Below are 26320 nucleotides of genomic sequence, written 5' to 3' on the forward strand. Positions count from 1 at the left end.
AGACTCCAAAGAGAGACTGCTGAACTTGAATTAATATGCAAATTTTATACAATTAACTTAGGTTTAAACAGAGACTGGGAATGGTTGGATCATTACACTAATTGAATCTATTTCCCTATGTTAAGTTCTCCTCACACCTTCTATGGGTCATCTCGATTATCACTTCAAAGGTTTTTTTTCTCCTGCTGATGATAGCTCATCTCAATTGATTGGACTCTTACAGTTGGTATGCGTACTTCCACCTTTTCATGTTCTCTGTATTTATAAATATCTTCTGTCTGTGTGTTCCATTCTATGCATCCGAAGAAGTGAGCTGTAGCCCACGAAAGCTTATGCTGAAATAAATGTGATAGTCTCTAAGATACCACAAGTACTCCTGTTCTTTTCACAGACTAGACTCCTTCCTAGTCTGGGCCCAATCCTTTTCAGACCAACGTTGTGGTTTTTGGCCTGGGTCCAGCAATCACTCACACCCCCATAGTTACTGTCCTTTGTTCCAGCTTCTTTTAGGCATCTCTTTGGGGTGGAGAGGCCATCTTTTGAGCCAGCTGAAGACAAAATGGGGGGGCTTCCAGGGCCTTTTAATATTCTCTCTCTCTCTTGTGGGCAGAAACCCCTTTGTTCTTCTGTGGAAAATCACAGCAACAAGATGGAGTTTGTAGGCCCCTGGACAAGTCACATGTCCACGAATGATTCGGCTTTTTGCAGGCTGATGCCATTGTTTACATGTTAGTTCGAACGTTCCCACGAAAGCTCAGATGTGGATTGGCATCTCCCAAAGTCCATTGTCAATTAAGTGTTTCTTGATTGGGCACTTACTCAGAATAGTCCTTTCTCAAGAAGCTGACCAAATGATTCACTGATACTATTTAGAATCAAACACATTGAGATACAAGTACACAGTCAATATTCATAACTTCAAATACAAAAATCATACACACATACAGACAGCATAATCATAACTAGCAAATTACAACCTTTCCATAGATACTTTACTTGACCTCCTTTGTACAAGATTTGGTGCAACTATAGGGCCTTGGTTGCAACAATGATCTATACAGTCACAGTTCATGTCAATAATGTCACAATTAGGACAAAGAAATCTGCAATTAGAGAAACATAGGGAATGAACTGCTCAGTTTAGAGAGCGAGAGGGTGAGGGGAAGAGAAAAAGTCTACACAGGCTCTTGAAAACAAGAAGGGACAATTTTCCAGGGATTTCTGAAATGGACAGGAGACAAGTGAGAGTTTCTTAAGATGGTGATGGTGATGATTTACCATTTAAGATATAATTACACACAATTTGAACAAATTGAAGCTTGGAAGAATGCATTTTGATACATTTATTAAATATATACTATTAAATTAAAATAATGGACAGGAGACACTAAACAGTGGACAAACATACACAACGCAGAGTATGTAACTGCATATTATATCATAATTTGGACTATAGTTAGGATAAATTTCTGAATATATTAATAGCTGGACTACATTACTAATAATGATATGGCTGGGACTACTTTCATGAGGAAGGCAAATAGGATGGGTCTTTTACTGTGATGGCTTGTACGCTGCTTAAATATCCGTTTTTCAAATATGGATAATTTTGCAAGAGACTAGCTCTTCTTACCATTTCTTTGCTCCTCAGCTGTTGTGACCAATAGCTGCTGAAAACAGTATGAGCAAATCCACCCATCCCCCCCAAAAAAAGGAAAGATACAGTATAACACTGCATTAAAGACACCAATCACAGTTTAAAATATACACGAATAGTAAACATTCAAGAACTAGGTTTGTTGTGTTTAGAGTCAAAGCATTTAAGAGTCTGGGGAGGAGTTAAACTAACACTGTTATTAGTTACAGCTTAATTGTATTATTAATAACAACAGTAAGATTTTTGGATCTAACCTAAGTCCTTACTCAGGAAAAACTGCCCTTGGTTTCAACAGGAGCTTTGCCTAAGTAAGGACCTTCCAGATTAGCTACCACAGTAGTAATAAATAAGATTTTAAAACCTTTGACCAAAGCACTCTGGTGCTGAGTAACAAATAAAGTATATCATAATAACACAACAAAATATTAGACAGACAAACAAACAAAATTATGTTGTTCAAGAGGAGTCATAATCTATGATTAAGAAAAACATTTCTTGAAAATAGGCTTTTAGATGCATTTTTTAAAAGGACAAGATGGACTTACATGGCTATCCAGTAGGGGGGAGAGAGTTTAATATCCTCAGAGCTGCAAAATCTTAACTGACTGCCAACCTTGGGCATGATGGCACTAAGGGTATGTTTACACTACAATCAGAAGTGTGACTGCACCTTGTGAACACATACCCAAGGTAGCTTTGATATAGCTAGCTCAAACAACAATTGCAGTGAAGCTTTGGCAGCATGGGCAGCAACATGGGCTAGCTGCTCAAGTATGTACCCAGGGTCCTGGGTGAGCTTGTACAGCTCATGTTACTTCAGTGTCACTACAGTTCTGATGGGTCACTAGATCATTACTGGCTCAGGGGGAAAAATACTACCTACTAAGTCAGTAAAACTATTTTCTACACCTCTTGGGTTTTACTGTGGAGGTTATCAATTCAAGTCTTTGAAGAACACGTGGAAATAAAAAAACCCTTCACTCCTATATTCCACAGCTCTATGACCTTGGGCTGTGATCTTGTTGGATCTTACAAACTGTACAGGATCAAGCTTGGGGTTGGTTGTGTGGCAGTATATCTTTAGAATTGTTTAGTACTTTTTAGTATTAGTAGATACTTTGATTTTTATGCAGTATCTATATGACTAACGTTTATGTCAGTTTAGTTGCTCTCGGATTTAGGGGTTTGACAAGAAATAAGTGGCTATTCGGGCTAGTGTTAGTTTTAACGAGGGTAGGGGGGTTTAGCTTAAATAAATAAAATGTATGGTTTTAATTGTTTAGGTTTGAAATTACTGTCATGGGTTTTTGTAAGAATATATGTCTTACAAGCATTAATTAAATAATACCATATCAATTTTGCAAGGCCAATCAATTTGAACGTAAATCCAGTTTCACTGAGTCGGCAGGTATCAGTTATGAAGGCCTGAGAACACGAAGAGAAAAAGAGAACTACTATATGCAAGTAAAAGCACTATATGCCAGATTATAAATTTAATGTATAGAACTCATTAACCGGAGGCCTTTTAAAGAGGAGCGAATGAACTTCACTAATGTTATGTGCCTGAAAAAACAACCAGAGGCCAGAATAGATCAGTTATGTATGCCATCATTACATGGGCTTGAAACTGGTAATGTTGTATCTTACTAACAAGGGTTGCTTATTTCTCGTGATTAGCTAGATTAAGAAATAACCTGGTACTGTGGTTATAGTCACGGTGTAGAATAATTGTTTAATATTATGTCCTTAAATCATTAATTTTATATTACTAAACATCAAAATAAGGTTTGGGTCAGTGGTCAGAATAGGGCTGTTCGTTGTTTTGATGTGTGTAAAATGGGTATTAGGAATAGTACAAGAATGGAGCATAGGAGGCAAGTACGCCGCCTAATTTGTTTGGGATTGATCGTAGGATTGCGTAGCAAAAATAAAGTACTATTCTGGTTTGATATGTGGAGGGGTGGATAGTTTTACACCAGCTAACCCTCTATCTGGGTCACCTAAAAGGTTAGGGGAAAATAGTGCTAGGGTTAGCAGGAAGGCTAATATTAAGATAAGTCCTAGTAAGTGTTTGTATGAGAAGTAGGGGTGCAAGAGCAATTAGAAGAGCACAGCTAGGCGCGCTGCGTATCAGAGAGGCTTTGAAAAACAGCTTCATGACTGACCAGGCTATGGTGTGACAGTTGTGTGTGTTTGTCCTTGATGCAAAGCCACCCCCTTTGGTGAATGTACTTCCCTGTAAGCCAATCCCCTCCCCTCTTCGACCACAGCTGGCAAAGGAAATAAAGTCCCTATTGTTTTGAATCCATTCATTCATTCTTTATTTATTAAAAAAAAAATTGAGATCACTGACCATGCTAACTAGTAACAGGTAGCCCAGGTGGGGTGGGGGAAGAGGGAAGGACAAAGCCACATTGCTTATTGTAGCCACATTACAAATCAAAGCTGTTTGAATGACAGTCTTCTGTTGCTTGGGCCATCCTCTGGAGTGGAGTGGCTGGGTGCCCAGAGCCTCCCCCCCGCCGCGTTCTTGGGCATCTGGGTGCGGAGGATATGGAACTTGGTGAGGAAGGCAGGCGGTTACACAATGGATGCAGTGGGGTTATGTACTCTAGTTGCCTTTCCTGCAGCTCCATCAGACGCCTCATCATGTCTGTTTGCTCCCCCATTAGCCTCAGCATCTCCTCCTGTGTGTTCTGATCATGCTCACTGTATGCTTTCCTGGCCTCTGCCACCAAATGCCTCCATGCATTCAGCTGTGCACTATCAGCATGGGAGGACTGCATGAGCTCTGAAAACATGTCATCACGGGTGCATTTTTTCCACCTTCTAATCTGCAATAACCTCAGGGACAGAGTTGATATGGGGAGCATAGAAACATTTGCAGGGAAGGGAAAAAGGGAGAGTACAATTTCAGACAATACATTTCTGAGAACAAAAGGGAGACTCTTTCACAGTGAATCAAGCAATTCACAGCACACTGTACATGTGTTTTAGGTACAAGGTCGCATTTTGCCTTTTATATTGAGCGCCTGCCAGTATGGTGACACATCACACACAGCTGGGCCACAGAATTCGGTTTCTAGGCAGCCATGGTAAGCGAAAGGGTACACGGCGTTGGCTTCTTCCGCCTTCATAACATGTGGGAATGCTTTCAAACTGCAGCACCTTCCTTTCCCATAGCAACCAACGCCGGTTGGTTTTGCTGTTTAAAAGGAGGGGCTGCGGGTTTCGGGGTGGATGTGCAGCACACCCCTCCCCACCCCCAAGTGGCTATTCTCCGGGATGATCCCTTTTAGCCAAGCACAAACAGCCCAGCATGACGGGGGTCTAATGTGCTGGGGATCACCAAACAGAGGGGATTACTGTTCCCTTACAGAAATTCCCCTATTTCAACCAGGTGCCATGAATGATATCACTCTCCTGAGGCTGACACAGAAAGATAAAGACCGAATGTTGCATGAATGCGACCAAAACCCAGGACCATTCGCTGCCATGCTTTGTGCTGCAATGATTCCAGACTACTTGCTACTGGCTTGGCGTGGTAAAGTGTCCTACCGTGGAGGATGAAATAAGGCAGCCCTCCTCAGAAACCTTCTGCAAGGCTTTTAGAGTACCTCCAGGAGAGCTTCATAAACATGTCCCTAGAGGATTTCCGCTCCCCAGACATGTTAACAGACTTTTCCAGTAGCTGTACTAGCCGTGAATGCATCCCAATTGTTCAGGGCAAATCAGACATTAAACACAATTGTTTTTAATCCCCGTAGTGGAGTTAGAAATGTACACTCACGAGAGATGCCTTCTCCGCCTTCAGGTCTGGGAACAATTCGCCCTGGGAGGGTATTGGCTCCAGGGTGATGAAAAGGACCTGGCTGCTGGGGAAAACGGATTCTCCACTTGCCTGCTGCGCATTCTCCTCCTCCTCCTCATCCACAAAATCCTCATCCGTGTTGCATGAGGCTCCACCCTTGCAGCTGTCCATGGACAGTGGTGTAGTAGTGGTAGGATCCCCCCCTAGAAAGGCATGCAGCTGATCACAGAAGCGGCATGTCTGGGGCTCTAACCCGGAGCGACCGTTTGCCTCCTTTGTCAATTGGTAGGCTTGCCTGTGCTCCTTAATTTTCACATGGCACTGCTGTGTGTCCTTGGTGTAGCCTCTGTCCACCATGCTCTGTGCGATTTTAGCATATATATCAGCATTTCTTCTGCTGTATCAGAGTTCTGCCTGCACAGATTCTTCTCCCCATACAGCAATCAGATCCATGTCTCTCGTTCGCTCCGTGCTGGAGCTCATTTGCAATTCTGGGACTGCACGGTCACTTGTTCTGCTGAGCTCGCCACACTGCCCAAACACGAAATGAAATTCAAAAGTTCCCAGAGCTTTTCCTGTGTTCCTGGCTAGTGCATCAGAGTTGAAAATGCTGTCCAGAGCGGTCACATTGGAGCACTCTGGGATAGCTCCCGGAGGCCAATTCCCTCGAATTGCACAGCGCTGCGTCTGCACTACCCCAAATTCGACCCAGGAAGGTCGATTTTAGTGCTACTCCCCTCATCGAGGAGGAGTACAGCAGTTGATTTTAAGAGCCCTTTAGGGCGGCGGAATGGGGTTGGTTGTGTAGCCGCATTGCTTATAAAATTGACCTAACACGGCTAAATTTTACCTAACCTCATAGTGTAGACCAGGCCTCAGCAAAATTCACATTGAACTCATATGTTGCTGAAGTTCATGGGTATACCAGGTATCAGTCAACGGGGCTCCAATCTGTATAGGGATTTCCTCTTGGCCTAAGAGGGGAAATAATTCAGGAGATACTCTGTCCCTTCAGTAGCTGCCCCAGCCCAGTTTCGCATGTTTAGCTTCCTTCACTAATGAGAGTCATGGGGGAGGGAGGTTGCAAGTTATGGGTTTCCGAATATGGACTTCAAGATTTGGTCCTATTTATAACAGACAATAATTTAAGGGGTAGTTGTAGCGGTCTCAGTCCCAGGATATTAGAGAGGCAGGGTGGTGCTTTTATTGGACTAACTTCTGTTGATGAGAGAGAGACAAGCTTTCAAACTACACAGAGCTCTTCTTCAGGTCTACAAAAGGTACACTCAGCAGCACAGCTAATGCAAGGTGGAACGCATTGTCTAGCATAAGAAATTAGCACATATTCTAAGGAACCATTCAAGGTAGAGTGGCCTGTTAACATCTCTTCAGTCACAGGACAAAATGAGGGTTAGTCAGGGTTACAGGTTGTTGTAATAAGTCATAAATCCAGTGTTTCTGCTCAGTCCATGATTTTTAGCGTCCAGCAGAGTTACAAATTTAAGCTTCCATGCTTGTCTTTTAAAAGCGAAAAGTGTTTTCAAAAAGCAGTCATTCTGTCTGACCTATTAGCCCTCGTCCTTAAAGGAAATCTGCACAACGCTTTTTGAGACCAGAAGAAGAGCTGTGTAGCTTAAAAGCTTGTCCCTCTCACCATCAAAAGCTGGTTCACTAAAAGATATTACCTCATCCACCTTGTCTCTAGTAATTTTATGAAGCAACTGAGACAGTCCCTTAATGTTCCAGTAGCTTAACTGCATTTTTTGTGGAATATATTTTTAAAAATCATCTCATAGTTTTTTAATATCAGAAACATTTGACAAATTATGCAAAACTTAGTCACAGTATCAAATAATTTATAAATATACATTACTTTTTATATGGAATAACAGCAGCTGATGCCATTGTAGCATGACCACAGAGAGGGACCTCATTAGTTGGCGTGAACCACCTTAATCCAAAGCAGGAACCTGAAAAAGGAAAAAATATATTAATTATACGAAAAGATCATAAAACTCTCTTCTTTCTCTGTTAATATCTAAATATTTTACAGAAGCAATTAACTTGAATAAGACCAGACAAGCCTTAAGCAATCAGACTGAGTCACGCACAGATTTTTAGACATCCACTTTGTGTTGCTTTTTCAAACATCTGTTGCTTGTCAGCCTCTCTAAAATCATATCAGTGGTTTTCCTTAATGACTGAGGGGTAAGTACTTTAGAAATATTGTGACATTCCCTGTTGATTTCCAGTACCTCTGTAGAGTCTCCAGACCATAGGATTTAAGACTAGATTTTCATGTGAGTTCATTTTAAGCAAATAAGGACCAAACAGACACTATTAGAAAATTGCAGAATGAGGGACAGACAGTCTGAGAGGCCAAGACTTGAAAAGACAGGCTTTTATTTAATAAAAGCAAAAAAACAAACAAACCCAGTTAAGTGAGACTGATGATGGATGATCCCAGGAAGCAAACTAAAGCAGAGCAAAACTGGAACCCAGCTACAAGTCATCCCTGCTGTGGTAATATTTTGTTCCTGCAGATGGAATTGTGTGGGTGAGAGCAGTATGAGATGGAGTCTAGCTATGACAGGACTGTAGACAGACAAGCAGGTCACTATGCATGAAGCCTGTTTGGTTGGTGCCCTGAGTAGAAAATACCACCACAGGGCTCATATTGGGGAAGACTGTTACACTATGTCCCTTCCTCCCGTAAACAGCAATACTGTGTCCCCACAAACAGTGGTAATATCTTCTCCCAAGTACTGCTGTGCTCTTCTTAACTGCTAGCAAAGAGAAGTGGGATGTAGCATGCCACTCCATATGTGAGCACAGAAGGGTCCCAAAATACTACAGCCTATAGTAATGTTACTATATTTTGGGGTGGGGGAGGAGGCCTTATTGCTATAGAATACTATTATTTTATCAGTGCTCCATGAATGGGATTGACTACAGCTGCTCCTCCTCCAAAAACACATCCTGTTGGCCAAGAACCCTCCTGGGTGGGCTCCATGTTTCCAGAGGCAGACATAGTTTACATAAAGTTCAGGTCTGTGGTATACTACTGACTCTCCCCACAACACACACTGTGTACTGTCTTGCTCTCAGCTGCAACCCCAGTGCCTGTAAACCATCCTCAAAGCCTACCACCATTCTTCAGACCATTTAAATTGTGATCCACTCTTGGTAATGTCATCAGAGTCACCAGTTGAGGATCTGACCCACTATCTATTAAAGTAAATCTAATTATGTAATATTAACTTGTATTTATCATATATTTAAAGGATATGCAAAACCTAAATAAATATATAGGGCCTCTGATTTTTGGTTTTAACTGATAAACACATATTTAAAAAAATTGATACAAAACAAAGATGCAATTTGTGTTTATACAATAAGTGTTGGAAAAAACACCAAAAATCATTACTTGTATCTAAGGGCTTGTCTATATGGAGCAATAATGTTGTCTACAGAGGTGTGATTTCTGACGTGCACTAAAACACTGTGCATTAATTGGTCCACCCTGGGTTCCCCAATGCACTTTAACAAAGTACTGTTTGAAAAAGCACCACATTAAAGCGCACCAGGGAACATTACAAAGTGATTACTCCCTACAGTATATAAAGAGAAACCTGTATAAACAAACAAACAAAAACACTGTTTTTGAACATCTACATAAAACTCAAAAATGGCTAAAAATAACTCCTCACAAATGAAATTAATAAACAGATAAAAATAGAAGCCCTAAATATATAAAATACAAGTAATGAATCCATTTTGACACTTGATGGCAGTATTATAACCCACTTAGTACTATGATATATGTGACAATATATGATATGAGACAATGGGATGTAATACAATCAGACACTGCAGTTCAACTGGAGGCAAACAGTCATGATCTCTTGAACAACCATGTTCTATTCCTAGATCTGTCACTGACTTACACTGAGCCTTGTACAAGTAATAACTTCTGTATGCTTCTGTTTCTCTACCTGTGTAATAAGGATAATTACACTTTCCTCCTACCTATCTCACATGAAGATTTATTAATCTTTGCACAATGCCTTAAAGATATGCGTTTGCTATACATTTTACATACCATTTATAAAGTGCTAAGTATTATGTTATCTAGGTTGCTAGTTAATATATTGTCGTTATGTAATTCACCTAAAACACAGCACATCAACAAAGAGTGAATTCACCTTCTTTAAAAATCTATGTACGGGATGCTTTTTCCTACCCTCTTTCAAATATATGACACCATCATATCTCCAAGATTTTTGCTTTATTTTCTTACAGGCTCATAAATTTGAACCATTAAAATATGGAGAAAGAAATTCTCCTTGTTACGCTGCAAGTGATTTAGTTAGGAAAACATATAGACTTACTTTTGGTAAAATCATCTGTAGGGTGCAGTTTCTGAGAGGTTCATATCGGTTGCAATTTTTTGGTGTGAATCTTCATCCAATTCTTAAAATTGAAACAATTAACAAAAATTCAATAGGAGGCCAGCAAATATAGCATCAAACTTTTCAGTAAAATAACTAAGCCATCTCATTTTCTGTTATAATAAAGATAAAGTGATTTGTCCATTTTCAGAAAAGATGTTATTATTATGCTTTACACATTTTTTCTTTTTCATGATGAGTGATAAATAGCTGTCTCTCATTATCTTACATATCTATTGATTAAGGGAGAGAGAATGGGATCATTCAAAAATGTACCACCCTGAAACTCAATCCCATTCATGATTGCAAGACTTTCTGAAGGCTGGGATTATATAGTTCAGACAGGCTCCATATCTGACATCAGTTTATAACAACTCCAACTCCCTTCTTGTAATTTTACACAAGTCCTCCAAATCCCCCCTATCACTTAAGATCCTCTACTAATGGTCAATAATTCTGGCACCCTCTCTCTGCTGGGCCCTATTCAAATATCGTGTGTAATTCCTAAGGCACATTTTACTGGAGGCAGCCACCAAAATGGAAGAAATCTGAAAAGAGTGATACCTGGTCCCAATCAGAGAGACTGCTAGACCTGCTCAACCTTTCAACATGCTGCTCTAACTTGCACTGGGGGTCCAAGCCAGTGCAAATTGACCACAGGATATGGGAGTTGTAAAGGTAGTTTAAAGCCACATTCACCCATTTCTAGTTTCCCTTCCACAGTCTTACATGGATCACACCTTGACCAAACTGGAGAATCTGGTCTTGAAAGTACTGGGACTTAAGTAAATCAGTGAATCTTCCAAAACTCACTCATTACTACTGCTGATAGATTAAAGTTTGCCTGTCTGCTAACTCCAATTATTTTCCTCAATCACTTGCAGCCAGTGATCCCAAATTACAGACATAAAATGATTGCTTAATAACATATCTTTTTCTTAAACAACTGATCCTCCGTAACTTACAACATGCTAACTTTTTATAGTAGCTGAGTCTCCTTATTACTCCACTGAAACAGTTCTGAATCTTAACCCTTACAAATACAATTAAACAAAATGAAGACCTGCTAAAATATCGGGGGGGAGGGTTAATCAGAGTTTATCAGTAATGTTTTGAAACACTGCCATCTCGTGGCAGTTTTGAAATATAACATGATCTACTTTCCCATTTTTCAAGTATCAGAGGGGTAGCCGTGTTAGTCTGGATCTGTAAAAGCAGCAAAGAGTCATGTGGCACCTTATAGACTAACAGACGTATTGGAGCATGAGCTTTCGTGGGTGAATACCCACTTCGTTGGATGCATGTAGTGGAAATTTCCAGAGGCAGGTATAAATATGCAAGCAAGAATCAGGCTAGAGATAACGAGGTTAGTTCAATCAGGGAGGATGAGGCCCTCTTCTAGCAGTTGAGGTGTGAACACCAAGGGAGGAGAAGCCGCTTTTGTAGTTGGCTAGCCATTCACAGTCTTTGTTTAATCCTGAGCTGATGGTGTCAAATTTGCAGATGAACTGAAGCTCAGCAGTTTCTCTTTGAAGTCTAGTCCTGAAGTTTTTTGCTGCAGGATGGCTACCTTTAAATCTGCTATTGTGTGTCCAGGGAGATTGAAGTGTTCTCCTACATGTTTTTGTATATGCCATTCCTAATATCTGATTTGTGTCATTTATCCCTTTATGTAGGGACTGTCCAGTTTGGCCGATGTACATAGCAGAGGGGCATTGCTGGCATATGATGGCATATATTACATTGGTGGATGTGCAGGTGAATGAACCGTTGATGTGTACACACATTTTTGCGTAAGTGCTCAACAGTTTTTGAAATACATCAGCTGATGTAAGGATTGAAAAAAAACATTCAATATTGCCAACTCTCAGGATTTGATCAGGAGTCTCACAATATCTGGTGGGTTTTTTTTTAAAAGCCCCATATCCTGGAGTCAGATAATTATATAATCTATGCTTTCATTTTTTTAAGTAAATTTCTAGACCTCGTTGTAGAGGAGATCTTGAAAATGTGAACCTAACAGCACCCAAAGCAGAAGGCAAATAAAAATAACAGAAACTTTTTTAAAACTAAAAACTCAAGATTTTCTGCCAATCTCATCATTTTGGAAGGCTTGACTCATAATTTTTTAACAGGTAGGGCTGGCAATCCTATTGGTGTCCAGAGACACTGCAGGTTCCATCATGGGTTTTTCCTGAAGGAGTAGGTTAAATCATGGCCAGAGCCAGTGATAGGCATTATAGGCACATGCCTAGAATTTCAGGGTTTATCTAGCCATCATGATTACAAAGATTGGGAATGTGATTTGAATGTTACAGATTCAGCAACATCTAAGCCTACAGACATGCTGAAACAATGGTTGTGAGGGGGGGAACAATTACATGCACCTTAATTTCAAGACCCACTGCTCCAGAGGGACCCAACAGAGGACTGTGTGAAAGGAGGGAGAGTGCTTTAAGCACAGCACATCCACATAAGAAGCTACACCATGACTACTTAGCTAAATAGTGAGGAGACCTGCACTGCCATTCCTGATCTTCCTAAGACAAGGAGTGACAGTGCTGCTATTCCTGAAAGAGTTATGAACTGGCCCCATGTCCTTATTCCTGGCTCTCTTGGAAAGGAGGGGAACCTCTTTCCACCACCACTCCAAATGGGAGATGGGGCATGCCTCAGGCTTATTTAATCCAGTCCTGGATTAAATAGGGATGGTTCTAGGATCCCTTTTGGAAGGGGATTGTAAGAAACAGACAGTTTAGATAAATTAGACTAGACAGAGGCAATGCAAGCATCCACAGATAGCTCTACCAATATTCCTCAAACTTTATCTCGTGAAACCACCTCTTGTAATGAAAGGGTAGTGAATTCTGCATCCCATCCCAGTTTAATACTTGGCCTCTCTGGTGAGACTGACAGAGTGCCAATTGGTAGCACTTGTACCAAGTTTTTAGTGATATGGACAATTCCACCGGGAATTGGACTGAAACTGCCAGTTATCAAGTAGCACAAATTTTTATTCTCTACTAACGTGAGCTAAAGTTGAACCAGCCACACAGAGGTAAAAGTCTCTTTATCCCATTAACAGTTCCCTGGGCTTTCTATTCCTCCTGTTCTTCCCTGTTGGAAAAAAAAAATCCCACTTCATTAAAAAGAAAAAACAAGTTTTGGAAATTGTAGGAATTACACTGGTCTTTATTCCCCAGGTCATTTTGAGTCCCTGCTCAGTTTCCTTTCAGCATACATTCAAGATCCATTCTATTGCAATTGCCCATCAGACCAGAGTTCAATAAATGTGTTTTCCTGCTCTGTTGCTCTAAAGCTTTTCAAAAATTCAAATAAACTGGAACAAAATTAGTTTATTCCTAAAACACATATATCAACTTCAAAAAATGTGCTTCTTAAAAAAATTAAACATTTTTCATTGAAAAGAGAATTTAATGTTCGTAATAGTTGATGTTAACAAAACTGGTTTGAAGCCCTCTCAATCCACAGAGTATCAGATACTGAAGTCTTATTCAAGTAAAACTCTAAATGAATGGAAGTGGAGTCTGTGTAAGGTCAGGCCCAGTTTAAATATAGCATAGGTAATAACATTTTAATTGCTTTTAAAATAATTGTTTTAAACTTACATCTTCAAGGAGACAAACTGCTGTAAGATTTCCACAAAATGACTGGCATGTAAATGTATCAATTGTGAAAACAAAAATCTGCATTCTTTCCAAAATTGCTTTTAAAAGTTCTTTCAAAGAGCAGAATAACTAATCTTTCTCCAAGTACTAGTACAAATCTCAAAGTTAAGTTTCAGTGGTGTGCAGAAAGATTAGATAATTTGTATGCTATTAAGTCTTTCTCATGACACCCCCTACATCTAAGATAGACTTTTAGCCCAACTTCATGAGACACCAAGCTTTTTGTACTTTCAGATTATCAGGCCCAGTTTTAAATTTAAAATTTGTTTTTAATCTTTCCATTTATATCTTTTGATATAGTTGTATAGCCACTGATATTACTGTGTCCTTAATATAATCTAGCCACATATCCATTGACTCCGGGCTCAACGGGTAGTAATCAATGGCTCGAAGTCTAGTTGGCAGCCGGTATAAAATGGAGTATCCCAGGGGTAGGTCCTGGGGTCGGTTTTGTTCAACATCTTTATTAATGAACTGGATGATGGGACAGATTGCACCCTCAGCAAGTTCACAGATGACACTAAACTGGGGGGAGAAGTAGATATGCTGGAGGGTAGGGATAAAGTCCAGAGTGACCTAGACAACTTGGAAGATTGAGCCAAAAGAAATCTGATGAGGTTCAACATGGACAAGTGCAGAGTCCTGCACTTAAGATGGAAGAATCCCATGCACCACTACAGGCTGGGGACCAACTGGCTAAGCAGCAGCTCTGCAGAAAAGAACCTGGGGATTACAGCGGATGAGAAGATGGATATGCATTGGCCTGCTAAACCCAGGGTTGTGAGTTCAATCCTTGAGGGGGCCACTTAGGGATCTGGGGCAAAAATCAGTACTTGGTCCTGCTAGTGAAGGTAGGGGGCTGGACTCAATGACCTGTCAAGGTCCCTTCCAGTTCTAGGAGATAGGTATATCTCCTATTATTAATGTGCCCTTGTTGCCAAGAAGGCTAACAGCATATTGGGCTGCATTAGTAGGAGCATTGCCAGGAGATTAAAGGAAGTGATTATTCCCCTCTATCTGGCATTGGTGAGGCCACATCTGGAGTACTGTGTCCAGTTTTGAGGCCCCCCACTACAGAAAGGATGTGGACAATTTTGAGAGAGTCCCGCAGAGGGCAATGAAAATTATCAGGGGGCTAGGCAGATGACTTACGAGGAGAGGCTGAGGGAACTGGGCTTGTTTAGTCTGCAGAAGAGTGAGGGGGGATTTGATAGCATCCTTCAACTACCTGAAGGGGGATTCCAAAGAGGCTGGCGCTCAGCTGTTCTCAGTGATGGCAGATGACAGAACAAGGAGCAATGGTCTCAAGTTGCAGTGGGGGATGGCTAGGTTGGATATTAGGAAACACTATTTCACTAGGAAGGTGGTGAAGCACTGGAATGGGTTACCTAGAGAGGTGGTGGTGGAATCTCCATCCTTAGAGGTTTTTAAGGCCCAGCTTTGCAAAGCCCTGGCTGGGATGATTTAGTTGGCGTTGGTCCTTAGGTCTTTTCCAACCCTAATCTTCTATGACTTTCATTGAGTTGCTCAAGACCTGACATTGGGGGAGAATACAGTTTTAGGACTATGTTAAAGTGAATGAAAGAGAAAACAATTACAGCTTTGGCTCAACTAGGCTCTGGTGGAGCATAAGCCTGACCAATGCTTTCAGCCTTCTCCTTAATAATGCTACAGACAGCAGAGCATGCAAGTGGTTGAAAGTGATGTTTTTGTGGCCAGGTGCAAAAGCTCCACGTGACATAATATTACAAAGGTCTCAAGATGTTCTGCCTCCCCACCCTACCACAAGGCAAATGGCTAGAAAACAGGCCCCTATCTTTTTTACCCTGAACATGCACTAATACGCCTGGCTATTGTCCCCACACCAAACAACTCCTGTGCTCCTGCGCTGGCACTGTTCCTATATTCCGTGGCTACAATAAGCACTGCGCATACCCGGGCTTCCCCCCCCCCCGCCCCCGGGCAGAGGTCAATTGAACGAGAGCTCTTGACCTGCGAGCCGGAGGTCCAGCCCCTGAAAGGGAAGGCAGCAGGGGAAGGGGAAAGGTGCTGGCCTGCGCGCTGGGCAGGTCACGGCGTTCAAGGTGAGAAGGAAGCTACCGCCTGTGGGCCGGGAACCAGGGGGTTTCGCGCCTCAGGGCGGAGCTGTCTGGTTCCGTTACAAAGGCACAGTAGCCCTCACTACCGCTGCCCTCCACCCAACAACTACGTATGCGCCATCTCCCTTCCCTCTGCTCTGGAATCTTGCGGGACCGCCTAAGCAGCACCTTAGCGCTGCCTATGCGCTATTAAAGACAAATGCTAGTGGCAGTCTATGTCTTATAACGAATACCTTACGCATGCGCGCTTACGCCTACTTTTTTGTAACGCATGCGCCCCTACACCTAACAGCCACTCGGCGTTATTGTCGACCAGTCCCTTTCACTTGTGCGTGCGCTTTTCTTCAGCTTGATTTAGGTGCGCATGCGCCATTCCCGGTACTTTGGGCGTAAGCAGAGCTGGGGTCTCGTGCGTAGCGTGGCTATCGCGATACTTGTGTGCCCGCGACGCCATCCTACCTGCCTGTTTCTGCCTTCGCTGCGTAGTTTGCCAAGCAAGCAACGCGCCCGCCGGTGGGAAGCGAGGAGGCAGAGGTTTCTTCGCTCCCCCCACCATAGAGTCCACCGTCGCCGCACATCGAGGAGAGTGTGAGGATCTCCCGGTGAGTACGGGGAGAAGGGCCCGAGCTAGCCGCAGCCCAGCCCGCCCGGTGTACCCGGAGGAGGTGGCTGCAGCAGTTCGGGCCCTGGGGGCGGACAGACACCTCCGCCCCCGAGCAGGGGGGTGGGCGAGCGTGTGGAGGGCGCTGAAGGCCGCGAGAATCCTCTCGGTGGGGGCGGAGCGGCGGCGACGACTCTTCGCGAGGCCTAGCTCGGGCGCGGCCGCCATTTTGAGTGGTGGCGTTGAACGCGGCCGTGGCTGCGGGAGCCCGACTCGCGGCGGGGTGGCCTTGGAGGGGGTGTGGATGGAGGCTGCGAGGTTTCTGGGGAGATGGGAGTAGGCGCCTGAGGGATCCCCTGGGGGATAGGCGCTCGGGGGGTGGGGGTGGCTAAGTACCCGCGGTAAATGGCGCCTGGACGCGGGCGGCGGGAGAGGCGCGCACTTGGCGGTAGTTAGTATTGCGGCCTGGCTGAGCGGCAGCGCGACCACAAAGGCGGGCGGCCACGGAGAGCGACGTCTCGGCCTGGCTGACGAAGAGGCGGAGCCGCCGTGTAACGTGTGCGAGGTCTCGCCATTGTCATCCCTGTGCCCAGCCTCGCGGCCTATTGTGAGACACCCCCTCCCTTCCCCCCCCCCCATGGGATTAGTGTGATCCGAGGCGCGGATTGATTGAGCCTCCCGCTCTGTGGAGGGATCTGTCTCATTCAGAGTGGATTAGTCGCCCCCCCCCCCTTTCCCGGGTTACTGCAGCTTGTTCCCCAAAGACTTCCTCTGTCGGGATAATATTTTCTGCCTCACAAGGGTGTTGTGGGAATTAATCCATTAACAGATACACTGCGCTTGGAAGACAAAATTGATTTATGTAAGTGCTAATATTAGTAGTTATAGTACAATAGTAATAAAATCATTTCTTTTGTTGGCACAGTAGCATATATTTGCTTTAAAACTAAATATCGTGTTTTGATGCTTAATTCACACAAACGTCTATAATTTATAAACATATTCTTGGTGTGTTTTGGTAGTAACAGTAATCATCCTGTTGGTCAAATTTTAATCATACTATAATACTGAGATTTTAAAAGTGCCATTACTAGGGACCCAAGTTACAATTCAGCTTTCACTTTTATTCTTGCTCTGTGTCTATCCCGACTGTCAAGATAGTCCTTGTTTTCTATATTCCTCTTCAGCTTTTTAATTTAAAGCATTCTGATCTTTAGTAAAGTTATTCTTGTGTCTTCAAAAAAGGCCCATACAGCAGACCAAGTTAAAAATGGGACATAATGCTTGATTTATTTTGTCATGGGTTAAGGGGATTTTTTTTGTATAATCTCAACCCCCTTTAAGCAAGGCAAGTGCATGCATGTGAGAGACTGTCAGACTCTAGAGGGATTGTGTACTACGTTTTGTCTGCTTTGTGTGTTCAACTAAATCTCTGGCAGTACAGTACTCTGTGCCATATTTGATACCCTTCTGGATGTATCTTGCATATCATAGTACAACTCCAGAATGTAACAGTAATAGCCATTATGATGCATCATATTAACTTGTAACTGAGATAAAATTAAATGTGTATGGAGTTGGGTTTTGGTGGGGGATTAGGGGTAGCAATACATTATCATTCTAAAACACTGACTTTTCCTCCTTGTTTTTTGTAGTGTGTTGATTTAAGTAGCAAGATGGACTGGACTGGGAAACACAATGGTCCAAATGATACATCTAGTGATGGAACAGTACGACTTCGTGGACTGCCATTTGGTTGCAGCAAAGAGGAGATTGTTCAGTTCTTTCAAGGTATCTCTAGTATAGTCAAAGTACAGTGACTTAGTTTTATGTTTCTATCACATCAGTGTTTCACATAGTTTAACGTTTAATACCCACTTTTTTGGATGGGAGGGGGAATCTTGTTTTAAACTTTAGATTGTTTTTCCAAACTGTGAATTATGCTCATCTAATTAAAGTACAAATAAGTTTAGATTCAGTAAAGACTAGAATATGTCTAACTTTTAGTCAAGGTAGTAAATGTATCGTGCATATTGAAATAATTTACTCTATGTATTAGATTTTGGAGCACAGTTAAAATATTTGACTAGTAGTTATATCTTCATATAATGTAGGCAGACTTATTCCTGTATAGTTTAAACAAACAAACAAAAACACTACTAGAACAAATATGGCTAAAACATTAATTTTTAATGAAAAATCATTGGCTTGTCTTGTTGGGTGATGGGGGAAACTAAGCTATTTTTTTGTTGTTTAGATTTGCTTTAAGTATTTGCTACAGATGGGAATGTTTCAGGCTTTAACACTGTTCCCCTTGATGGGGTTATTTGTCCTTGGGTTAAAGGGTTGGAAATCGTGCCAAATGGGATAACATTGACGCTGGACTACCAGGGGAGAAGCACAGGGGAGGCCTTCGTGCAGTTTGCTTCAAAGGAGATAGCAGAAAATGCTCTGGGGAAACACAAGGAAAGAATAGGGCACAGGTGGGGATGGAGAGTTTGGGATGGTGTTAAATCTTTATTTTTGGGGGTTGTGGGTCAGTAATGCTTTTTTGGGGGGTGGGGACCATAATTTAACTGGCTATTTTAAAGAATTTATATTATGATCCTAAGTTTAACTTGGAAAATACAATAGCTTTGGGGGGTGGGGGAAAGATAGTAATACTATGTAGTTTGCTAAAATCAGAATTTTATCTTTTTGTGTAGGGTATTCTATGATAAATCTATAGTCAGCCATTTTTTCAACTGTATTATTTCATATTGGGGGAACAAGTTTCAGAGACTTGAATTTAATTTTTACAGTTAGAATTTTCAAGTAGTAAATTTTACCAATGTAAAGTTTTCTTTTGATACACTTAAGAATCTTAAGGCATTAGGTGAAACTTAAGTTGTATGGTATCTCTAGTCACTTTTTTATTGGATTTTGCATCTAGTTATAGAAATGACATTTAAATAATTTTCTACAAAATCTGTTGTAACTTTCAAACAGCTTATGCGTGTATTCTTATTTGTGCCTTGAAAATCCTCTCTTACTTAGGTACATTGAAATCTTCAAAAGTAGTAAGAGTGAAATCAGAGGATTCTATGACCCACCAAGAAGAATGATGGGACAACAACGACCGGGACCATATGATAGACCATTAGGAGGAAGAGGGGGTTATTATGGAGCTGGGCGTGGAAGTATGTATGACAGAATGCGTCGAGGAGGTGGTGGATATGACGGTGGTATGTGTATCTAATGAGCAAAGGTTCTGTTGTCAGTTTCTTCATGTTTCTGACATTTTAGTCAAGAAATACAGAAATGGCAGTAATATCAGTACCTACTAGGTTTGGAGAGTCTTTTTGAAATCTGGATTGCTATCTATGGTGTCATTACCAAATGGGACCATGAAAATGGTGACACGTGTTTATAAAGGTAAAGGAATGGTATGAGAACACATCAGGATATTATTTTTAATTGATGCAGGGAATTTTTCATTTATACTTTATGCTGAAAAATCCTACTATCATCAGCACATAATGTGAATTACCAAAAGGTTGCAAAAATGTTATTGTTCATATATTGTATTATAATTTTGTAATTATAGTACGTTCACACACTTTTCTTCTTAAATTGTACAGGATATGGTGGCTTTGATGATTATGGTGGATATAATAACTATGGCTATGGAAATGATGGCTATGACGACAGAATGAGAGATGGGAGAGGTAAAATCAAGAATTAAAAATTTTATACATAGAGCTGTTTTAAAGGGTATTCCCAAAGAACAGATATTGGTCTCCTTCATATGAGAAGGAATCACCAGATTGTCAATTTAAAGTAAAAATTGACAATCTGGCATGTACGAGTATTGGGGTTAAAATGTTTTTGTTACCAAGTCTCAGTCAAGAGTGGCAGTTGCATGATGAAAATAGCAACCAATGGTAGTAATTGAATCTTTCCAGCCTTTCATGAGGTTCTCAAGAATATTCTTTTACAGGTATGGGAGGACATGGCTATGGTGGAGCTGGAGATGCAAGTTCAGGTTTCCATGGTGGTCATTTTGTTCATATGAGAGGATTGCCTTTTCGAGCTACAGAAAATGATATTGCTAATGTAAGTATGATAGGAAAAAGTTTCTCCTACTGTTGTGCTGTAGCTTTTCATGTTGCTGTCTCTCCCAGACATAGCTATTTTTATTCATAGTTCTCCATATTTTTGTTCTAAGAGTCAGCAATTAATCTCGTTCAATTTATTGTAGTTTCTCTTGAAGTGGAAACAATTGCTTATATCTGCAGCAACACAACACTGGACTTGCAATTTAGGGTTGGGATTTTCAGAAGTATTGTAGACAGGCACCCCAACTTTCACTCAGAATCAATGAGTGATGGGTGCTTAACTCCCTTAAATGCTTTTGAAAATCCCATCCTAATGCACACAGTTGGGTATTTTGACTAGAAGTTTGAGAAAATTATCAGGTTTATGGCTTAGCCATCTGGTTCCAGTCCCATTGGCTGAGATTTAGTTGCAGAACGTGTTCTTGATATGAGAGCTCCTAATTAAAACTTTTCAGAATTATTAGAATGTTGGTAGAATACTATGAAACAGCAGAAATAATTAAAATTGAACAGTTCTTAAAAATGTGTGTGGTGGGGGGGGTGATGTGTTTCTGACATCAGATTTACAAACCAGCAAGTGAGTAACTACTAAAATTTTCCAGCCATAAATGAAAACTATTTAGGTTCTACTTCAGCTTAAGTGGTACCACTCTTTGATTACCCTCTGGCTTCTCTCCACACTAGTCTTGTTATCCAACAGCAGTTATATCTCAATCTATTTGAGAGAAATGCTTCTAACCATTCAAAAGGTGGGATATCCAGCCTGTATTTAGATGATACAAAGCAATTTTTTTCAGTTCTAGCAGGGGTTGTTAGCTTGTCAGATTTGGAAATAATTGCAATTTTAAGGCTGTAAGCAGCCCTCATCATCTATAAGATGATCTCTTGCATAACTGCCCTAGAGTAATTCCTATATCAAGCCCAATAACTTGTGGTTTGAAATACAAAATATATTTTTCAAAAGATATGCAAGCTTGATTTAAAGACTCCCAGTGACTTATAATCACTACATCCATTGCTAAATTGTTCCAATCCCGATTTGGGGGGGGGAAACATGCCTCAAATTCAAGATGAAAACATAATTTCAGCTTCTGTCATTGGATCTTTTTATGGTAAAGAACTGTGCTATAAAGCTTTGATGCAGAGCGCACTTATGTAGGACTGATAGTTTGCTTGATGTGTGATCTTAAAATTATTACTGAACCCATGGACTGGTGGGAGTGCCTGGTCCAAAACACCTTTCATTACTTATTCTGTACTTTGGCTTTCATGTGGCACTGGCAACATCCATGATTTGGCTTACCGTATGTCTCAATTTCCCAGATACGCAGCTTACCCAGGTATCTCATTGTGCCCCAGTTCTGTAAACACATACTTAAGTGTTTGCAGGTTAAGAGCTTTAACAGTACACTAACATTTTTACAAGTTATCAGTGTGTTACAAAAGCTTTCAATTATGAAAGCATTTACCTAACTGAAGCTTTTGTTTTCCCTCAAATGTTGTTCTCCCCTGGATGAAATGCCATTGTCTTATCAGACCTACTCAGACTGACCATGTTGCTCTTTAACTGTTGCTTACAGAGAATATAAACCTAAAGAAGTCACAGTTCTACCAATTCACACATTCAAGTATCCTGTTAGCTTATTAAATTCAACTACTCTTCTACAATATTTGACTTCAAAGAATTGTTATACTAATGTTACCAATCATGGGAAATGTCAAGTGCAAAGGACAAGATCCACCAGTCCAGAGTTCTAATTTTGGCTCGATTGACTTGTTTTGTTTCCTTTAACAAATCACTTACCTTTCTGTATCTAGCCTACCTGTTTGACAAATGAGATATTACTTATCCATCTTACAGGTAGAATCTTAAGTTTTGTAAAAGTCCTTGGATAAATCTTACTATGATAAGATGAGGTAGTATTCATAGAGAATATAGTCATGCCTAGAAGGGGAATTAATCTGTTCATACTCTAGGAATAAGAAACATTGGACTGACTGAGAAAATTAGAACCAAAAATTATTCAGTAATTCCAAACATTTTTCTTTTAAACTGTCACTTATAATGAGCTCTTTAAAATTGTAATTTAAATTTTGTTGCTAAAGCTGTTTAATACAATACTTGAACATTATTTTGATATTAGTGAACAAACATTGTTAATTTGTTAATTTTTTAGTTTTTCTCACCACTGAATCCTATAAGAGTTCACATTGACATTGGGGCAGATGGAAGAGCAACAGGAGAAGCAGATGTGGAGTTTGTAACACATGAAGATGCAGTGGCTGCCATGTCTAAGGATAAAAATAACATGCGTAAGTATTACCAGTGTGTTAACTTGAACCATTCAGTGACCAGCCCTAATTGGATTCCTAGGTCTTTTGCGCATATACTAGATGAGAGCTGTCAGTGGGGTGTTGTAAACACTTCAGATGAAACCGACAGCATGCTCTCAGCTCACTTACTTCCCCCTGCCTTCTGCTTTCTCTATGAAATACATGTTTTATTGGCAGTAGGAAGGAGAAGCCGTTCTTAAGGTGCTATGAACACGACTAGAGCCTGCTAGCCTGAGGCATAGTGGAAGTAGAGAGTAGAGGCAGGCTCTTGCCTTTAGACACTTCACATCTGCAGATCCTGAAAGTTCCTTTAAATATCTGAGGTTGCACCTAGGCTGCATTGTGGTGTGGCTTGATTTTCCTGTTTATTTCTTTCATGGCTTGATTTCATGTTAATAGCTTGTAAAAAAAAAAAAAAAAAAAAAAATATTGAAAGTCTGAAACCTGTTTACTCACAAAGCATGTGCAGCATATGCTGCCCTGCCAATATATATCAGCTCTGGCATGGGATGACCACATGCAGGGTAAGAGGTTTCAATGTCTATTTAGTTAAGTCACTGTCTTTTTGAGACTACCAATAAGGGTGCAAATTGTGATCGTAGTCATAATGAATATGGACAATTATCTACTAGGAACTAATCTAACACCGACTCTGACCTAAAATACTGAGTAGTTTTTTGTTTTGTTTAATTTCTTAAAGAACATCGATACATTGAACTGTTTCTGAATTCAACTGCTGGAGGAGGCTCAGGAATGGGAGGCTATGGCAGAGATGGAATGGGTATGTATGGCTTCAGATTTTAGTACATTAGCAAATACTGACTTGATCTCATTATAACATTGCATGTTTTGCCTCCCAGATCAAGGAGGTTATGGCTCTGTTGGCAGAATGGGAATGGGAAGCAATTACAGTGGAGGATATGGTACTCCTGATGGCTTGGGTGGATATGGTAAGTAATGGTTTTGTTTTTAATTAAGTGAATTAGCTACATGAGTCCTACTATCACTTTGAAAGTTTTTGTGGTTTTAAAGTGAAACTTGAAAATTTAGAACTGATGCATTTTTAAAACTTGAATTTATTTATTTATTTTTTAACCAGAGGTGACGTCTTCATTAAAGACCACCTTTCCTCCCACTGGTGAATGAATCAAACTTCTGGCAACTAGCAATTCTTTTCACACACAAAGAAATACTGGGAAAAGGAACATTTTTAGCTGCTTTTCAATGCAGTTTAATAGTTTTTAAAACAAGGGGTCTGTATCATCTGATCATATAATCTAAGCAGGTCTCTGTGAATCAAATTGAGAACTACTTCTAAAACTGGTAACTGCTCAGAGAATTGAGTACATAATTTAATCAATTATTTTGCAGGTCGTGGCAGTGGAAATAGTGGTGGATACTATGGGCAAGGCAGTATGGGCGGAGGTGGATGGCGTGGAATGTACTGAAGAGTGACCTTGCTTCTACAAAATATCCTGGAAGAAACAGTATCTGGTCTACTAGACTTTCTTACAAAATTTAATTTCTTTTGTATTTTAAGAACTTTATAATGACTGAAGGAATGTGTTTTCACAATATTATTTGGTAAGCAACAGATTGTGATGGGAAAATCTGTTTTCTGTAGGTTTTATTTGTTGCATACTCTGACTTTAAATAAATTTTTATATTCAAACCACTGATGTTGATACTTTTTATACTAGCTACTCTTAAGGATGTATTGCATATTCAAGAATGCATTTGGTTTAAGATGTACTATTGGTTTATTAAAGGTGGTTGTACTGTAACACTGATTCAGTTCTCTGTAAACATGGTATAATTGAATCTTAGATTAAAGATACACTTGTTAAAAGGAATAAGATAGAAAAGTAGATTAGTTGGGTTTGGTTACAACCTATTCTAAATTGTCTTTCAAGTATATACTATTTAAAAAAAAATCCCACAACAAAATATTAAGTTTATAGGCATGGAGGCTAAAAGTTATAAAGTTGGCTTCCTTGTTTTTCATGTCAAAAGCACTATCTTCAAATGCACAACTGCATAGGTTGGTTGGTGTCTGATCTGTGTGCCCATAAGAATGGGCAATTCAGTTCCTCATTTTGCTGATCCTTGCACTAATATCTAGCAAGTTTCACATTTACTGATAAATCTTCATGTCTGTATACTTGCAAACCAATTTGTCTTGTCAGATTATCTTCAACCATTACTAAAGTTTCTTTTTGCATATGGACAGGACACAAAAATGAATGGGGCAGAGTACTAGTTATGTTAAACTATATCTGGTTTTAATATACTTAATATCCAAAACATGTCAGAATATTAAAAGGCATTAAGTCAAATTATGCACTGGTCTCATTTTCCCAAGTCTGTTCAGAAAAGAAAATACAAGTAGTTTTGCTGCCGAATAGCTGATAATAGCCTGCATCTAGTCAAAATTCGACAGTTTCTTTTTTTCTGAAGAAAGGACTCATCATTTTTGGGAGTTATTTGGCATCCAAATACCCCTTCAAATGAAAGCAAACATAAGACCAATACTTGTCAAAATACTTTCACACAATCCAACTACATCTGGGTAATGTTTTTGTGCATTTGTGACATGTAAGATGTTTGGAACCATATTGTTTGAAGACACTAACATACATGATGTATAATGAAGAAAAAGGTATTTCATAATTCTCAGCCACTATGCTCTTCCAAAATTTAACTGCTTGTCCTTAAATGCCTCCCTCTAATTTGTCAAATGTGCTCTTGGTTATTGAAAGTTTGTCACCTGTTTTTGCTAGTAATGTGTTTGTAATAAATGTGTTATTGTGGGAGACAATAGAATGGAGTTTATTTTGCTAGGAAGTGTGTGTGTCAAATTAGTGTAAGAGGTCTACAAAACATATGAGAGAATTAAAATGGAAGTGTCTTGTTCGGTGTAGCTACAGCTGCAATAGTATTAACCTTTTCTGCTCCTCCCCTCAACTTCTTCCTTATCATAGAGCAGGCCCTATTATATGAAAAACCACAGCTGAATGTTTTTTGATATGGACAGCAGATTGCTTGAGTCACAACCCATCTGAAACTTGTGATCTAGACTTTTTGTGGTGAGGTCAAACCTTAAGTGCTGAGTGGCTACAACCAAACTGGTCTGGGTGAGGAAAAGGCATGCTAGTTAGATATTGGAAAAAGGGAAAGGGGCTTTGATCCTGAATATTCTAGACCAGCAGTTCTCAAACTGTGGGTTGCAACCCCATTTTAATGGGTTTGCCAGGGCTGGTTTAAACTTGCTGAAGCCCGGGGCCAGAACTGAAACCTGAGCCCCACTGCCAGGGGCTGCAGTTGAAGCCTGAGGGCTTTGACCCTGGGCAGCAAGGCTCAGGTTACAGGCCCGCTCCCTGGGGCTGAAGCTGTTTGGTTTTGGCCTCCTCACCCAGGGCAGTGGGGCTTGGGCAGGCTAAGTCTTTAGTCCCCATTCATGGGGCCACATAATCATTTTTCAGAGTAGCAGCTGTGTTAGTCTGTATTTGCAAAAAGAACAGGAGTACTTGTGGCAGCTTAGAGACTAACAAATTTATTTGAGCATAAGCTTTCGTGGGCTA

The 26320-nt window shown here is 40.6% G+C and overlaps 1 protein-coding gene and 1 long non-coding RNA gene across 5 annotated transcripts; one reads left to right on the forward strand and one right to left on the reverse strand.

Moving 5' to 3' along the window:
• Positions 1–567: 567 nt before the first annotated feature.
• Positions 568–16878, reverse strand: LOC123374058. The gene is made up of 4 exons (XR_006580992.1): positions 16167–16878; positions 9860–9941; positions 7342–7438; positions 568–865 (listed from the first exon to the last, which is right to left on the reverse strand). It is a non-coding gene; the product is annotated as an uncharacterized LOC123374058 (long non-coding RNA).
• Positions 16131–25552, forward strand: HNRNPH3 (heterogeneous nuclear ribonucleoprotein H3). 4 transcript variants are annotated; one of them, XM_045023484.1, is made up of 10 exons: positions 16131–16309; positions 17964–18099; positions 18653–18791; positions 19345–19532; positions 19929–20015; positions 20288–20403; positions 22583–22718; positions 23440–23520; positions 23600–23689; positions 24111–25552. In XM_045023484.1, exons 2-10 carry the CDS (start codon positions 17985–17987, stop codon positions 24185–24187), a joined length of 1029 nt encoding a protein of 342 aa, XP_044879419.1. In that variant the 5' UTR covers positions 16131–16309; positions 17964–17984; the 3' UTR covers positions 24188–25552. The 4 variants fall into 4 exon arrangements, with proteins under 4 accessions (XP_044879419.1, XP_044879416.1, XP_044879417.1 ...); XM_045023481.1 differs by lacking the exon at positions 16131–16309 and adding an exon at positions 16959–17170; XM_045023482.1 differs by lacking the exon at positions 16131–16309 and adding an exon at positions 16964–17170 and having other exon boundaries at positions 19345–19487.
• The last annotated feature ends 768 nt before the right edge of the window (positions 25553–26320 follow it).

Source organism: Mauremys mutica, chromosome 7 (assembly GCF_020497125.1).
Source record: "Mauremys mutica isolate MM-2020 ecotype Southern chromosome 7, ASM2049712v1, whole genome shotgun sequence".
Lineage (NCBI taxonomy): Eukaryota > Metazoa > Chordata > Testudines > Geoemydidae > Mauremys > Mauremys mutica.

What these genes read in the sequence shown, in the direction of transcription:
- HNRNPH3 (XM_045023484.1), top strand. Translation starts at nt 17,985, where the DNA reads ATGGACTGGACTGGGAAACACAATGGTCCAAATGATACATCTAGTGAT. An exon ending in AAGGAAAGAATAGGGCACAG is followed by an intron (nt 18,792 to 19,344) that starts GTGGGGATGGAG and finishes TCTCTTACTTAG; the next exon opens with GTACATTGAAATCTTCAAAA. An exon ending in TAAGGATAAAAATAACATGC is followed by an intron (nt 22,719 to 23,439) that starts GTAAGTATTACC and finishes AATTTCTTAAAG; the next exon opens with AACATCGATACATTGAACTG.